The 17,500-nt window shown below is 44.9% G+C and overlaps 2 protein-coding genes across 2 annotated transcripts in view; both read left to right on the top strand.

Annotated features, from left to right (window-relative positions):
* Positions 1-6,891, top strand: part of LOC310777119 (presenilin-associated rhomboid-like protein, mitochondrial) — a 25,937-nt gene extending 19,046 nt beyond the window's left edge. Inside the window, exons 7-10 of the mRNA XM_083637384.1 lie at positions 3,034-3,104; positions 3,493-3,594; positions 4,023-4,120; positions 5,803-6,891. Of these exons, the coding sequence (XP_083493510.1) occupies positions 3,034-3,104; positions 3,493-3,594; positions 4,023-4,120; positions 5,803-5,923 (392 nt within the window). The 3' untranslated portion in view covers positions 5,924-6,891. The remainder of the gene's footprint in view (positions 1-3,033; positions 3,105-3,492; positions 3,595-4,022; positions 4,121-5,802) is intronic.
* A 7,852-nt stretch (positions 6,892-14,743) lies between these two features.
* Positions 14,744-17,500, top strand: part of LOC310776355 (claudin-19-like) — a gene marked incomplete at both ends in the record, with an annotated part of 6,174 nt that continues 3,417 nt past the window's right edge. The window contains 3 exons of the mRNA XM_083636551.1: positions 14,744-14,960; positions 16,163-16,250; positions 16,407-16,597. Of these exons, the coding sequence (XP_083492677.1) occupies positions 14,744-14,960; positions 16,163-16,250; positions 16,407-16,597 (496 nt within the window). The remainder of the gene's footprint in view (positions 14,961-16,162; positions 16,251-16,406; positions 16,598-17,500) is intronic.

Here is a 17,500-nt window from a genome sequence, read left to right as displayed (position 1 = left end):
AAGTTGAAAGCAGTGATTATAATCAATGAAATCTAATGTTTTTCTGCAAATAGCATCATTGGGAGGTAGATTCTGGCACTCAATATTAGGGGTGGGCAATATATCAATTGTATATCAATATTGTGATATGAGACTATATGGTCTTAGATGTTGGATATGGTAATATGGTGATACAGCATACATGTTGTCTTTCCCTGGTTTTAAAGGCTGCATTACACTAAGTGAAGTGTAGGCTAGTGACATTTTAAAGTAGAATGTCATAACTTACTCACTTTTTCATGTATGTAGCCTAAGTCATGGAAATCCATTGGTCAAAATGTGTATGCACCCTGATAGATGACGCTCTGAGGCCTACAGTATAGGCGACAGCCCAGTGGTTGAGAAACATTAAAATACCTAATTTCCCCCCCAAAATCAGATGGACTCCTCTACAAAATCATCCCAATCATTCTAGAAGTATTCTTTTCTTTAAAATAGAGCTATTCTGGTAATCTGGTGAAAATCTGTATTTTTTCATATCGCAATATATATCGCAGGGGCAGGGAATATCGCAATGTCAGTTTTTTCCAATATCGTGCAGCCCTAGTGCACACTTTGAAACACGCAGCATAAATAAGCGCAGAATCGCAAGAGCTTCATCAGAGCTCTCAACCGAAATGCCAAGAAACGAGCGAGCCCCATCCAGCGAGCCCCATCCAGACTGCCAGGCAGCAGCAACTCGTTTGTCACAGACCCGCTGCAGAGCCAAGGAGGGCGGAGGAGAACGCCCACGTGGGAGGAGTTGGAAGCAGAGGGGGGTTTCCTGCTGTTATGGAGGAAATTACTGTTCAAAACTATTGTTTAGATGTCTGACGTCTTACTGATGCCAAAAATGAATGGTTATAGTGACTGTTCTATCGAATTTCACAAAAAGCCGTTTATCTCAGAATAAATTTTCACACGCTGAAACCATGCTGTATTCAACTGCTAATGCTTACATAACTACTAACTCTACAAACTAACTCTTTTAGACAGAGAAAGCACACATTCTATTAGTTCTTTTGAGATATTGTGTGTTCACAAAATCCTAACAGAAACGAATCCTCGGCTCTTGAAAGATGAGCCAGAATCCTCAAAAAAAAACCTTGGCAGAAGCTAACTACAGTATTGAAAAACGGCTGGCAGTGAATGTGTTAATTGACCCGCAATAGAGAGCCCCAGGGATGACGTATTTTTGTAGTCAGAACCAGGAAGTCCCGGACTTCCTGGTTCTTCACAGTTTCTGTCTATGGGATTTTTGAATGGGTTTTTGCAGCGATGCTTCAAATAAGGTCTCTGAGCAACGCAAGCTTAATCAATCGCGAACCAGAGTTCAGTCGGATAATCTTCACACATGAGGACCACTTTCATGAGTTTTGTAGCGTAACTGCGAGCCCTAGAAGTAAAAAGCTTGAGCTAAGCTAATCCAGAACTACACACTGTCGCATAGGCTTCCACGTCACGTCAGCACTCAACCTGGACTGTTGTTGATGTGTGCGCTGCTGTGCACTGTTACCCCGGGCTGAAAGAGGCAAAGATAATTTCTGTGTTCGTCCTTTGAAGTCGACTCGACAGTGTAGTCTCATTTAGCCGTTTGCTAGCTAGCCGTCCTTTTAACGGCACGTAAAAGCTTAAAAACTGATAAAAGTGGTCCTCATGTGTGAAGATGATATTACTAAACACTGGTTCGCGTTTGATTAATCTTGCGTTGCCCAGAGAGATTATTAGAAGCATCGCGCCAAAAACCCATTCAAAAGTCCCATAGGCGAAAACAGTGAAGAACCAGGAGTGTTGGCATCGATGATTTCCGGACTCGTTCCTGCGGCTCTCTATTTGTTCGATTTATATCCGAAGTTAATTGAAGTGAATTCGCTAGCAGGTGTGTCCGCAGATTTTGTTGTTGTACTCAAGTAGTAACACACAGCTGCTTTTTCCAAAGTCGACAAACAGCCTTGTCTCTGTTTGTTACTTTGCTTCCACACACTGCTCCGGAGATGAGCAGGCGTTGTGATAGCTTCAACGCCAGACTCATCAGTCATTCCTCCTTCTTCCTCTCGGATGCGCGGCCCCTACATCCACCGGGAGGTCGACTCAAATGGCTGCACGCGATATACACGTTATCAATCACAATAAAACTGGACCTACCTACCTCCAACACAATGTTGTTATCAAAGTATCCGGGGGCCATGGTATTCCGAAATATTCGGTAGTTTCCAATAGTGAGTAAACTGCAGTACACCTCCAAACCACTGAGCACCGAACCGATACATCTGGCGCTGTGGAGCAGTTGAAACGTAAAATGACTCAGCCGAAGAAGGTACAGTTTTATTGTGATTTGATAACGAGCATATCGCATGCAGCCATTTGAGCCGACCCACTAATGCTGCTCTGCACGAAACACGATTAAACAAACACAATTTCAGACGGACAAGCCCGTCTTTATTGTCACACGATTACACACATCAACACATGCACGGACGGCCACAAACACACACATGCTGACGGTGGCCGGTAAAATTTGTCCTCTGCATTTAACCCATCCTGGCTTTGTCCTTTCCTCCGGGGGGCAGGCCAGGAGCAGTGGTCGCTTTCTCGTACAGCGCCCGGGGACCAACTTCGGATGTTGTCGTCACTGGTCGGATGACGATGACGATCTGATCTTCTGCATGTTTTTTAATGGGGGGGGGGGGGGGGGTTATATACGGAGGAACCCCCCTGGGGGAGCACGGGGAGAACATGCAAACTCCACACAGACAGAAAGGCCCTTACGACGAGATACCCCACCTGGGCAGTAGGCACTGAAGATATGGGGGGGAACACAACCACAGCGCCCGCAGTGTCCCAGGCGAGAATCGAACTCAGGACCTTCTGACTGCGAGGCGACAGCTCTACCACTGAGCCACCGTGCCCCGTGCATGTTGTTTTAATAATAATAATAATAATAATAATAATAATATAATAATAATAATAATAATAATAATAATAATAATGGTGTTGTCTCTCTCTGTTGGTCAGGTGTGATCTCCTCTCTGGCCAGTTACATGTGTAAGACAGCGACTGGACGATTGGGCCCGTCACTCGGAGCGGTGAGCGCCTCACAAAGTGCTTTGACAGTGAAGATAACTGCAGAATACTGCCACCATGTGGCCAAACCATGAACACCTTCAACGCTTTCCCCACCATCCACCTGCTTTCACCTCATTTATGCAGGGTTTCCATGGGTCCTTAAAAAGTCTGAAATCCAATCATCTGAATCTTAGGCCTTTAAAATGTCTTAAATATGATTTTTAAAATTGTTTGGGTTATGAATGTAACGGTACGTTTATAAAATTGCATTAAAATAACTGCGTGCGTGCGTGCGTGTGTGTGTGTGTGTGTGTGTGTGTGTGTGTGTGTGTGTGTGTGTGTGTGTGTGTGTGTGCGCGTTTGTGTGTGTGTGTGTGTGTGTGTGCGTTTGTGTGCACGCGTGTGCAGTCTGGAGCCATCATGACGGTCCTGGCTGCTGTCTGCACCAAGATGCCTGAAGCCAAACTGGCTATTATCTTCCTGCCAATGTTCACCTTCACTGCCAGCAACGTGAGACCTGTCTGTCTGTCTGTCTGTCTGCCTGTCTGTCTGTCTGTCTGTCTGTCTGTCTGCCTGTCTGTCTGTCTGTCTGTCTGTCTGTCTGTCTGTCTGTCTGTCTGCCTGTCTGTCTGTCTGTCTGTCTGTCTGCCTGTCTGTCTGTCTGCCTGTCTGCCTGTCTGTCTGTCTGTCTGTCTGTCTGTCTGCCTGTCTGTCTGTCTGTCTCTCTGTCTGCCTGTCTGTCTGTCTGTCTGCATATCTGTCTGTCTGCCTGCATATCTGTCTGTCTGTCTGCCTGTCTGCCTGTCTGCCTGCATATCTGTCTCATCAGCAACCCCAGATTGAACCAGTGTTCTCTCTCTCTATCTCTCTCTGTCTCTCTCTCTCCTCTCTCTCTCTCTCTCTCTCTCTCTCTCTCTCTCCTCTCTCTATCTCTCTAGGCTCTGAAAGCCATTGTAGCGATGGATACGGCCGGTGTGGTGTTGGGCTGGAGGTATTTCGATCACGCCGCTCATCTGGGAGGAGCCATGTTCGGCATGTGAGTCCCTCTGGTCCTGCCCCCTTTCACTCTGGCTCCGCCCCCTTTCAGCCCAGCAGTCACACCTGGAACTGCCTCCAAACGAATTCTAACAAGTTTTTGGAGTTTCTACCGTCCTGGTGGTTGTATTTTCTACTATAAACATAGGTCAAAGCCTAGTATACGGCTGGACCGTGTATACGGTATGTGTCCACAGGATCCGTCATTTCCACACTTCCCATTCATTGTCTATGTAAGCAGCTGCAATGCATTCTGGTAGCACCACGGTGCGTTTGGAGATTTGCATAAAGTCAAGGTCGCGGCTACTTTATGCAAATCAGGTGCGTCCAGCGTAGCGCTGCACGATATTGGAAAAAACGGACATTGTAATATATTTTATTTATACCATATACATTGTGATATGAAAAAGAAAAACAGGAATTTTCACCAGATGACTTGAATAGCTCTATCAAGCCTGGCCCCTTTAAGAAGGTGGCCTAGTGGGTAACCTGCGCGGGTGGTGATGATGTCACAAGAAGTGGGTGTGTTTTTAGCCACACCCAAAGTGGCTGAGTGAGTGACTGGCCCAATTCCAATCTGCCCCCTAAAGACTCAAGCCCTGTAGGCTACCCTCACTCCCTCTAATGGCCGCCAGCGGAAAGTGGTTGAGTCATCAAGTGTGGAAGGGATCCACATTGGATAAATAGGAGGATTGGGACAGTAGAGCTGTTTGCACTTGACAAGATGATGTTGACTCTGGCAGGTTTGGGGCTCGCTATATATTGTTTATTGTCAAGTCTGTTGATGAGTCTGTTCTTATCCAGGCTCTGGCTCTACAGAGTGGACAACAGGTAATTTAAAAATAATAAATATAGCCTACTGCAAAATCTGCAATTGGTAACTGTGTAGGCTAATTATAATTAAAATAAGCTTAATAATGACATGTCACCCAACATTATACACAATGTCAATACTGTGCAATACAGATTCGGTAAAACTATTTCTCATTCATCAAAAAACGTTGTGGATTGCAATTGTAATAGAAATGATAGATGATTATACTAGGATTGTGTAATATAACTACTTGCATTCCGCTGATATAATATTTTTGTCTAATCTAAAATCCCTATTAATGTAATGTTTCATTGTCAATTTACGCATTCTAGCGCACCCCGTACACGCGGCTCCTCGGTCTCCTCGTTCGTTTCGCGCGTGTGTTTTTCTTTTTTTTTTTTACAGATATTTGCGCCCTTCCCCGGTAACCCCGTTTTATACGTCACAATGCTATGCATTGTGGGCAATTCCCTTTCTGTAAGTGGCCACAGCTGCTCCCTTACGGTAAGGTACGGCTCACTCCGAGCCCTCGTTCACTTTGTGATTTCACCGTGGGACATCCCTAAGCCCTCACTCCCTTCACGTGAACGCCCCTCTAAGGAGGCGAGTCAGTAAGGGGGCGGATTGGAATTGGGCCATCATCAGTTCTAAGTTGGCCCACGACCTTCAATGCTCCTTTAAGCGCCTTTTTGTGATTGGCCACGGCCATTACCACGCCCCCTTTTGGCCCGTGGGCGTGGAAAGTCAATCAGTTCTAAGTTGGCTCATGACCTGCTTTTCTGCCAAGTTTCATGCAAATTCATTCATGAATAAAACCTATCCTACAGACAGACAAATAATCGTTGCTTTGTGTGCGTCTCTCTCTGCAGCTGGTACATCCTGTTCGGTCACGAGTTGATCTGGAAGAACCGCGAGCCCTTCGTCAAGGTGTGGCACAACCTGCGGACCCGCGGCGGGGGCGGGCCGGCCGGGGGCACCGGCACTGCGTAGGACTCGAACCTGCGGACTCACAGGAAGAAAACAAGACTGTGTGTATAACTGTACAGACGAATAGCTTCCCCACGTGAAGGATAAGCAGGAGGAAGACACGATGGCTGCCGCTGGGAGCCGTGACTCCGAGAGAACCCAGGCTCTGACATGATTTATTTATGTCCATATATGTACAAAACTACATGACATGGGCATCAATAATCCACATTCTCTCTCTATGTCTCTCTGTCTCTCTCTCTCTCTGTGTCTCTCCCTGTCTCTCTGTCTCACCCCTTCCTCCTCTCATGCACTGTGTTTGGGATGACAGCTCATGTAATCATCTTTATATCTTTTTAAAAGGAAATACATTCAGTAATATAGTAGCCTGTGTGTTGTAAATGCTATGCTAAGAACGTGTAGCGTAATGGAGGCTTTCAGCTGCCATACCCGCGCGTCTGACGGCCAGCTCTGTGAACAGCTGACTTGTTTCTGTCGTCTCAACACAACTGAACAGACGGTTGGTTCATTTCTGTCTTCTCTGGGCTTGTTAGCGAGCTAACCATAGCATCTGCTCAGCTAACCATAGCATCTGCTCAGCTAACCATAGCATCTGCTCAGCTAACCATAGCATCTGCTCAGCTAACCATCACTGTCTCGTTGCACATCGTTAGCATGTTCACAGCTGCATACAGCTGAGGTCCTGTTTTCTTTTCATCTTTAAAGGGTCACTCTGCCATTTTTTGCTGACTACACAACGCGGGTTAGACGCTGTAAACATTGTTCATTTGCATATACCCACATGTTAATGATACAAAGTGGTTTGCAAATCGGCCTTAAAAAATAAAAAATAAAATTCAGTCATCTTCTGACCCCCATGCCGATAGAAGGACGAGTGAAGGTTTTTAGTCCACAAAACAGTCTTGGCAGTTTCACGGCAAACACCATTGCAGCATTCTCCTAAACCAGTGATTCCCAATCTGGTCTGCAGGGCTCCGCCTGGTGGTCCACGAGAGCATTGCCTTTTATTTATTATTTTTTTTTTTTCAGATAAGTTTTTACATAATACACTTCAACCCTGAGGCTTGGTGCGATTTTCGATAATATCGAATATTGCGATTTTTCACGAATATCGCCCTGTATCTGCCTTTGTCCAGTTCCAATCCTGGTCCAATCTGAGGGCCAATTTGCTTCTGTATCTGCGTGCCACTTCTGTTGAGTGATGTCAGCTGCACGCCAATCCGAGGACCCGCAGCAAGGCTTTGGGTGGGACGCTGCGGTACTCAGCCAATCAGAACACACAGCAAGGCTTTGGGTGGGACGCTGCGGTACTCAGCCAATCAGAACACACAGCAAGGCTTTGGGTGGGACGCTGCGGTACTCAGCCAATCAGAACACACAACAAGGCTTTGGGTGGGACGCTGCGGTACTCAGCCAATCAGAACACACAACAAGGCTTTGGGTGGGACGCTGCGGTACTCAGCCAATCAGAACACACAACAAGGCTTTGGGTGGGACGCTGCGGTACTCAGCCAATCAGAACACACAGCAAGGCTTTGGGTGGGACGCTGCGGTACTCAGCCAATCAGAACACACAGCAAGGCTTTGGGTGGGACGCTGCGGTACTCAGCCAATCAGAACACACAACAAGGCTTTGGGTGGGACGCTGCGGTACTCAGCCAATCAGAACACACAACAAGGCTTTGGGTGGGACGCTGCGGTACTCAGCCAATCAGAACACACAGCAAGGCTTTGGGTGGGACGCTGCGGTACTCAGCCAATCAGAACACACAGCAAGGCTTTGGGTGGGACGCTGCGGTACTCAGCCAATCAGAACACACAGCAAGACGGAAGCTATCACATGTCTGGCAGAGAGATTGCTGCCTGCTGGAGCTGAATCTGACTGGGCTCCCCATAACGCAATGCATATTATTGTTTGAGCAGTGAAGAGAGTGGGATGTCAACTGCCAAAGCGACGGTGAAATTAGCGTCAAGTTAACAGTAGTGGAATGAGTCTGTCATTGTCTGTTTCATAGAGACCAGTAACGTTAGCTTAGCTGTCCAGTCAGCTTCCACTGCCAAAGTGTGACAGTGGGGGGCTTTTTTACCATACTGATTTTCCATTATATCGATATATATGACATTACATTTCATTCTAAGTGGTATTAAAACGCTCTTAAAAAGGCTTTACCCTGTGGGTACCCTGAATCAGGATTTTCAACCGGAGAAAATGCACTTGCATGTGTGACTATGCCAGACCAACAACAGCCAGTCTCCAGTTTGATTGTTTTGTGGACTAAAAAACATCACCCGTCGGTCCATCAGCATTTTAGATCATGACGGAATTTTCCTTTTTGGCTGAACTGTTCCTTTAATGGTAGAGTCCGTTCTGCACTGTTTTCCTCTTCTGTTCAGTCTTCATTACTAGCTTTGATGTGCAGCTTCTCTTGCTTTTGAACACGTCTGATTGTAATAATAGAGTTGACTGACGGTGGATACAGAGTTAATGTACAGCAGTGTTTTTGAACCAAATAAAAGCTTTATTAATATTATTATTATTATTCGTATGTTTCACCGGCAGGATGTAGTGCGTGGGAGGATCACGCTATTCTCTCCCGTTCCCCTCCCCCCGAACAGGTGCCCCGACCGACCAGACCAGAGTCTGACGCAGAGACCAACCAGAGTCCTGGTCGCTAGTGCAGCGAGCAGGACTCAGACCCCACTGGCGTCACACCTACAGACACGGCCAATTGTGTCCGTAGGGACGTCTGACCAAGCCAAGAAGTACAGAGAAGGTGATCGGATGCAACCTGCAATCCCTTCAGGACCTGCACACAGCCAGGACACTGAAGTGGGACAGACTGCGAGGACATCTCTTGACCTCCAGCAAGTCCCTGAGAGCCTCGGGATCCGCCACTCCTCCAGCTCTGCCTGCTCCCAGGTCACCAGGGTCCAGGTCGGCGCCGTGGTCCAGGAGGAGCTGGACTACGACCGCGCTGCACCTCATCTAGCAGGTGAGAAGCCACATCACGGGTCAGAACGCCAGCGGCCTGGAGCAGTGGGCGGAAGCAGTCCAGGTGGTTGCACTCAAGGCTGATGTAGAGAGACCTCCAGAGGGTGTGATGATCGCTGTATATGTCAACAGTACAACACAGAACCTGAACTGAGTTCCTGCAGTATGTCCATCCTTCCTGCCCAGGCAGCACAGCAGACCGGGCTGTCTGCAGGTCCCTTCTGTTGGGCTTGGCCACGGCTTCCAGGAGGATCCGGACACAGTCCAGGTGAGCCTCGGCCACAGCCCAGTAGAGAGGCATGCAGTCTATGTCATCAGCTAGGTCTCTCCCTGGGTCATCAGGTAGACCACGCAGGCAGTGTGACCCTGCATGGGGTGCTCTGACAGTACCTCACCGCCCTCCACTCATTGATCCGCCTTCTTCACTGATGATGTCACAATGTCTGAAGGCATACAATAGGGAAAGTATTGCTGTAGCGCCCCCCCGTGGGCAAATTATTTTGGTCTGTTTCCCCCCCCCACCAGATTCATGCGAGACCCCGGGAAAAGTGTTTTGGCAAATTTTGGACGCGATCGGAGCAACAGCGCATCTTGCAACTCCAGACAGACAAGACATGCCTCCAAAGTAGTAGGATTCGAAAACTATTAAACTAGGGATGTTCGATATTGGCTTTTTTACCGATATCCGATATCCGATAATGTCCAAATCTTAATTTCCGATACCGATATCAACCGATACCGATACCGATATAAGCGAGCTTGTGACCAGAAGGTCGTCGGTTCAATCCCCGGGACCGGCAGGATAAATCTGGGTGGGGAAAGTGAAAAGGCAGCGCTTGCCCCTCCCTCATTACCACCACTGAGGTGCCCTTGAGCAAGGCCCTTAACCCCAACCGCTCCAGTGGAGCTGCTCAGTGGCCAACAGATCAGACTGTGGTTGTACTGGTCAGCTTCCAGGTATGAATGTGTGTGTGTGTGAATGTGAACAGGGCACTCCTGAAAAAGAGAGCATTGCTCTCAGTGAGACTCCCCCTGTATTTAAAAAAAAAAAATATCGGCATGAAAACCGATACCGATATTTTCCGATATCGATTTTTTTATGCTAATATCGGCCGATAATATCGGTAGGCCGATAATATCGGACATCCCTATATTAAACTTAAAATATCCCTTCCAAACATGTTTAAAGATGTATAAAGGCTATAGTATTGCCAGACTCTATGCTTGCTGTAGTCTTGGTACCTGTTGTCAAAGACAAAACTGGTAAGATGTCTAGCATAGACAACTATAGACCCATTGCTTTGGTAAGTGTACTTGGTAAGTGCTGGAACAAATTATTTTGGATAAACTCCAACAATATATAATTTCCACTGACAACCAGTTTGGTTTTAAAAGTAAGCACGGCACAGATTTGTGTATTTATGCATTGAAAGAGATGGTTAGTATGTATAGAAGGAAAATAAGTAAAAAAAATGATGTTTCTTGGATGCATCCAAAGCGTTTGACAGAGTCAATCATGGGAAGCTATTTGTCAAACTTCAAAAGCGAGGGGTCCCACCTTATATGATTAGAATATTACAGTACTGGTATACACACCAAACAATGCATGTTCGATGGGGTACAAGTACTTCTGCACCTTTTCTAGTGACCAATGGGGTGAAGCAAGGAGGAATTTTATCACCTGTACTTTTTAATCTGTATATGGATGATCTGTCTCGACAGTTAAACCAGTGTAGAACTGGATGTATGGTGGGAGAGAGGCTAATTTAATCACCTGGTATATGCGGACGATCTGGTTATTATGTCTCCCTCTAGTGTTGGTTTGCAGCAATTGCTTAGAATCTGTTCCTGCTACGGTGTGGAGTATGACATCATGTTTAATTCGAAAAAGAGTGTTACTTTCATTGTGAAAACCAAGGAGGATAAGAAGTCAAACTTTCCTTCTTTTGTGCTAGCAGGCCAAGTGCTTTGTGTTGTGAACAAATACAGATATCTTGGCCACATAATCAGAGATGATTTATTGATGACATTCAGCGTCAGTGCTGTAAACTCTGCACAAGACAACATGCTGCACGAAAATGTAATAAGTGTACTGATGATGAAAAAACTCCAGGTGGCATATAATGATGCATTTAGGATTTTACTCAGGCATCCAAGATGGACAAGAGTGCAAGCCATATGTTTGTAAGCAGTAATGTGCCCACTTTCCATGCTGTTCTGAGAAAGTTTATTTATAGTTTTATGTGTCGTCTTAGCCGGTCAAAGAATGGAGTTATTATGGCCCTAGCCGTGCCTGCACAAAGTGACACAAAATGTATGTCACACTTCTGGAAGCACTGGAATAGCTGCCTGTATGTGTTTTAAACCTATTTGTTGTTGTGTTGTTGTTGTTTTTCTTATTGTAGCCTACTGTCTGTGTTTTTGTACGTATTTTATATGGACCCGAGTCTGGAATAAAGTTTATATATAGGCTACTTGTATAATATACAATAATATACATTATGTGTGAAAGCTGGGAGACCGCGAGACAACGAGAGACAAACAACGTTACATCATCAGGCTAAAGTAACTACTGTTTTGAAAATGTAAGGAGTAGAAAGTACAGATATTTGGATTAAAATGTAGGGAGTAATAGTAAAAAGTTGTAAAGTAAAATAAATAGTAAAGTACAGATACCTGAAAATCCTACTTAAAGGAACACTCTGCCCATTTTCAACCAGCTTTGTATCATTAGAACATCAGTAGTATATCAGAAAACTGTTAACTGTTTTGAAGTCTCATTTAATTTGACAGTTATTGAGTGTTAAAGTGTGGACCAGTGACATCACTGGTCCACACTAACTCAAATTAATAACTCATTAACTCAAATCAACTCTCAATAACTGTCAAACTAGATGAATGATGAATAGTTTGACAGTTATTGAGAGTTGATTTGAGTTAATGAGTTATTAATTTGAGTTAGTGTGGACCAGTGATGTCACTGGTCCACACTTTAACACTCAATAACTGTCAAATTAAATGACAGACTTCAAAACCGTTCACAGTTTTCTGATATAGCCTACTACTGATGTTCTAATGATACAAAGCTGGTTGAAAATGGGCGGAGTGTTCCTTTAAGTGCAGTGACAAAGTATTTGTACTTCGTTATTTCCAATCAGTGATCATAAATAAGATGTATTTGTCCTTAGTGGGCCGTACATTGCACTGGATATGATATGAGTCACAGAAACTCAAACTGACCCCCCCAACACACACACACACACACACACAGCCTTGTGTTGGCTGCCAGTTGTATATTAACCGGCTGTAGAGTCTGTCTGTCAGGTCCAGATCTGACCTGGAGTCAGTGGATTTCCAAAACAAAGACAGCCAAACAGTCCATTATCACCATGATCTGTTGCTAATCAGTCAGCTGTTAGTTCAGATTGGCACTCGTGGTGTAAATATAATACAGGTCTTTTTGGAACTGTGAAGAACTGCTCCACTGACTCCAGGTGTTTTGGAGAAGGCTGCTATGGAGTTGTGATGGCAACGTCCCTGTGTGTTATATGGACTAACTTCACCTGTGTTTACACTCAGGTGTCAATCTTTGGATATCTGGCAATTCGATTCAGATTCCTGGGGTCACGATTTGATTCAGAATCAATTCTCAGATTCAGTACATAGGCTACAGTAGATTCAGTACATACAGTAGATTCAGTACATAGGGGGATTTCAGGATCGACTCCAGTCGAAAACTGATTGCAATAATGTAAACACAAACAACATTTTATTCATGCTAAACTTGCACAAATAAAAGCTTATTTATCAGTTCTCAGTGACTTCAAGAAAAATAAGTGAAAGTAACTAAGAAAAAGAAACAATTTTGTGATTTGGGATTTGTGAATCGATTCAGAATGGTGGAAGAGAAGAATTACGATTCTTACATGAATGGACTTTTTTTTGGGGACACCCCTACAGTAGTTTCAGTAGGTATGAGATGCAACAGGGATCAGTGGCTGCGTGTGGAAACCTCTTAACTCCAACACTGAGGTGAGTCACATGATGCTCGGTGGTGACCTATAAGTTTCATGTCTCTAAGATCCGTGAGTCTGGTTCAAAACCCCCAAACCTCCATGTAACCTTCATGGGAACGCTGTGTTTTCACCCAGCGTGTGAAGCAGCGCTGCCCGGGCTTGGAGATGAGAGGTTTCTGGACGTCACGGCGATCGATGTGTGTCCAGGGTTCACTGACCTGCTCACCGACCGACCGCCAGAGCAAACGCAGGGTTCAGTAAAACACAAGACAACCACAGACCAGACAAACTTCACTTCACAAGCATCAAACTCACAGCCGTCACCCCTCTGCTGTCGGTAAGAACCGGCCTCTTGTGGTTTTTGTGTGTGAAAATGTTAAATTTTCAATAATCCATAAGAGTGTTATTGATCTGTACAGTGAAGCTGTTTGTCAGTGTGATTTCTTGTCCGTTCCCGTGTTCTCCTTCAGAACCTGTAAATGTTCTCTAGTTCTAGTTAGGAAAAGTAATTTAAATGGACAGTTCACCGCTAAATCTAAAATACATATTTTTTCTTCACCCCGTAGTGCCGTTTATCAATTTAGATGGTTTTGGTGTGAGTTGCTGACTTTTGAAATGTCTGCCTTCTCTCCAATACAATGGGACTGGATGACCCTCAACTTTGTAGTAATCAACGCACCCACCTCTCCAAAAAACAACAACAAAACAAAACCATTTGAAAAACTCAACAGCAATGTCTCTTTCCAGAAATCATGACCTGATTACTCAAGATAATCCACAGACCTTGTTGTGAGCAGTTTCATATAGGAACTTTTTTCTTTTGACAAAAACTACACCCGCCAACCGTCTCACTGCGCACAAGGAAGCATGCACTTCCTACTTCCGCCAAGCATGCGCTTCCTTCTGCGTGGTGAGACGTGGTTTTTCCAAGGTCTTTTTTTGCCGCATCTCTATTGCCGATATCTCCAAAACTCTGAAACTCGCACCAAAACAATCTAGATGATAGATAGCACTACAGGAGAGATAACAACAAGGCAACGTAACGATCAGAGTGGGAAGTTCAAATATCGACGCTGTAATGGTTTCACATTACGGTTGGACGATATGACTTCAAATCAATATCACGATTATTTTAAAACTTTTATATTATATATATTATATTTGACTATTCTATTTAAAAAATAATAATCTTCAGTGAATATTTCGACTACATTGTCAGTCAATGCAACAGAGTGATGATGGGGACATATTTTTGAGCATTTAAAAATCAATAAGAGACTGTATATGATCATGCAAGATTTGAATTGCCGACGTCGAGCTATTGGATAATGGATTTGTCTGAATAATGAGACAGGCAGAAGACATGTATTTCTTTTTTTAATTTAAGCTCTTATAGCCCAATTTTCTATTTCCATATTTGTTAAACATTAAAACATGTAGCCTACATGAATGAACAAATGAATCAGTGTAAAATAAGACATTGGCGCTGCTTTGATATGACATCTCCAACGCCTAGGTCTAGGCTATACAGTTATTTAGCCTATTTCTCAAAACCTAAGAGGCCTAAATAAATCGAAACAAGAATAAATTAACAAATGAAATCAAAGATTGGAATTTAGATGGGGGGAAAAACGACTGCTTTACTTGAGGAATCTCCGTCGGCTCACAGGTCTCTCGACTGATGATTCGACGAATCGCCTTTCCCTGTAGCTGGCTTCAGTACAACAGCTACAGTCAGAGTGTATGTTGTGGCGTTGCCGGTGCTGTCTCATGTTGATGACCTCACTCACTGCTGTGGTTCTGGTTCCAGCAGGCATGGCCCTGGCCCTTCAGGTGCTGGGTCTGGTTCTGGGCCTGCTGGCCTGGTGCCTGCAGTCCTCCTGCACCTCGTCTCAGCTGTGGCGTGTGCGCTCCCAGGCAGACTCTGTGACCTCGGGCCTGTGGCAGTTTGAGGGCCTGTGGATGAGCTGCGCCTCCTCCTCCACCGGCTCCATCCAGTGCAACAGGTACAAGACGCTGCTGGGCCTGCCAGGTGAGAGAGACGCCACACTTCACTCTAACCTAAAGGTTATTTACATGGATTCAGTATATAAATAGATAGGTAGTGATGAGGAACATTTTTAAATCACATTAGACCATCACCGATGACATCATCGAGTGCTCGAGTGACATCACTGATCATATCATAGACATTGTGACATCATTATGACCAAAATCATCACAAATCTCACAATGTGATGATGTTGATGTTGTGCATGAGATCACACACAAGGGGTCCAGGAGGAATCAGCTGGGCGAGTCACCCGTCGCCCCAACCTCTTCAAAGTAGACCAGAAACGGGTCCCAGGCAGCTAGTTGAAAGTATGTCTTAAGTGAGTTGGTCCTCAGGAACCTGAGTCTCTTCATATGTATAAGTATAACTGAGACCATGTTCATCAGCCACAGCTGAAGAGGGGGACTTTCACTCCCTCAGAATGAGACTGTTGTAGGAAGGAGCAGAGAGGATTCTGAGCAGCCGAAGATGGCGAGTTCCGCCTCCGGCTGAAGGGTTATTTCATAGGCCTTAAGGCTTTTGTACACCAAGTCCGTATTTTTCGTCTAAAATTGTCGCACGTTTAAAGATAAATACAACCTCATGTTGTGTCACTCACGTTTCCTGTCAATCTACTTACTGTCCTATCAACAAAGGCAAAAATGCCTAAAAAAATAAATAAAAAAAACTCTGGGGTTCAAAACTCTGTCTACAGCTGTGAAGTATCGTCAGCTGATCCAACACTTCCTCATCCAGTATGATTACCACCATCAGAGGAGGAGCAGCTGCTTTTATGGCTTCTGGGCAAAGAGCAAAGTTCTCATCGGCTGAAACCGACATACAGACATACAGACAGAGGAGAGACGACATCTTTTTATATTCATTATACTTTGGCGAGGATTCTGTGAGCGAGAGAGGGAGAGCGATCGGAGTCACCTTCATTTTCCATTTAAGCTTTTTTTTTTAAAGAGTTTGAAAGTCTCGTTTCTCTTTACTTTTTGCTTCTGGATTTTTCTCCACTCCCCCCCAGCTCTACTTGGCTAGTTCCCCCTGCTGTCCCGGTCGTTGCTCCACCCGCTCTGCCGATCTGGGGAGAGCCGTAGACTAGCACGTGCTTTCTGACAGCGAGGAGTTTCACCAGCAGGACGTAGAGTGTTGGGAGGATCACGCTTATCCCCCCCAGTTCCCCTCCCCCTGAACAGGCGCCCCGACCGACGAGAGGGGGGGCGCTAGTGTAGCGACGCAGGACTCATACCCCACCGGCTTCCCACCCGCAGACAACGGCCAATTGTTTGTGTAGGGACGTCTGACCAAGCCAGAAGTACTGCTGCTGGGAATTGAATTGGCAGTGGTAGGAGAGGTACCTCTACACTAGCACTTTCTTTCTGACATTAGCAGTTTAGCGTAGCGTAGCGGTGTGATGACGACGGCGCGGGAGCTGGCTAGCTTCCTGCTGGGCCTGGGAGGCTGGCTGCTGACCGGAGCCTGCCTGGCTAACGACGTGTGGAAGCTGACCACGGTCTCTGGCAGCGTGATCATCTCCACGCGACAGTACCAGAACCTGTGGCGCTCGTGTGCTGAGGACAGCACCGGCGTACAGAACTGCCGCGAGTTTGAGTCCTTACTGGCTTTACCCGGTAGGTAGGTCCGCTCAGATGCGGTAGACATCTACGGGGCGCCGATTGTAAAGTGGCGCATGTTGAAATGAACAGCAACTTTTTGCTCCAAACTTAAAAAAATAAATTAAATTAAATTAAAGTCACTTTTATTTTACCAGATTTACTGCAATATTTGTGAACTTTGTTTTATTTACTTTTCTTGTACAAATAAAATAAAAATAATATTAATGTTACATCTGGGCCAGGGCCCACTGGGGGTCCGCAAAGGTATTGCAAGTGGGCCAAATCATTTACAAAGCATTCCGATATTTGTGGATTTTTTTTATTATTATTATTATATTATTATTATTATTATTATTTATTTAATGATACCGGTATTTAATTTGTAATCAATCTGTTAATTAGCCTATTGCAGAAGACAGACCCTCACTTTTAGTTTCTGATTTCTGTGTGGTGCTGATGGACAGCTCCTTTTATCGTTAAAATAAAAGTGCCTTGAAAAACGTATTATTTGGCCTCCGTATTGTTTACGGTCAGATGTGGTCCCCGAACATTTTGAGATTTCCAAGTGGGTCATGAGTCGGAAAAGGTTGGGAACTGCTGATCTAAATCTACATGTTAAATGTTAAAACTAAATGTTAAATGTTACTTAACCCTAGAAATAATAGCAATATACCCCATAAAACATACTTCTCATCAAAATATCTTAAAGTACAACAATACATGGCAAATTGAGGTACTCTGCTTTTATTTTTAAATGTGAAATATCACAAAAAACACAACAAAAATTATTAAGGGGGACAGTGACACTATAAAAAATATGTCAAATTCGGGAAAAATTAGGTAATCGTTACAAAGAAATCCCCCACCCCCCCCCCCCCCCGGCAAAAAAAACAAAAACAGGAGCTCCCAACTTCTCCT

The sequence above is a fragment of the Poromitra crassiceps genome (assembly GCF_964638095.1).
Source record: "Poromitra crassiceps genome assembly, chromosome: 5".
NCBI classification, from domain to species: domain Eukaryota; kingdom Metazoa; phylum Chordata; class Actinopteri; order Beryciformes; family Melamphaidae; genus Poromitra; species Poromitra crassiceps.
Note: the sequence above shows the minus strand (reverse complement) of the source record. Positions and strands in the feature narration are given on the sequence as shown.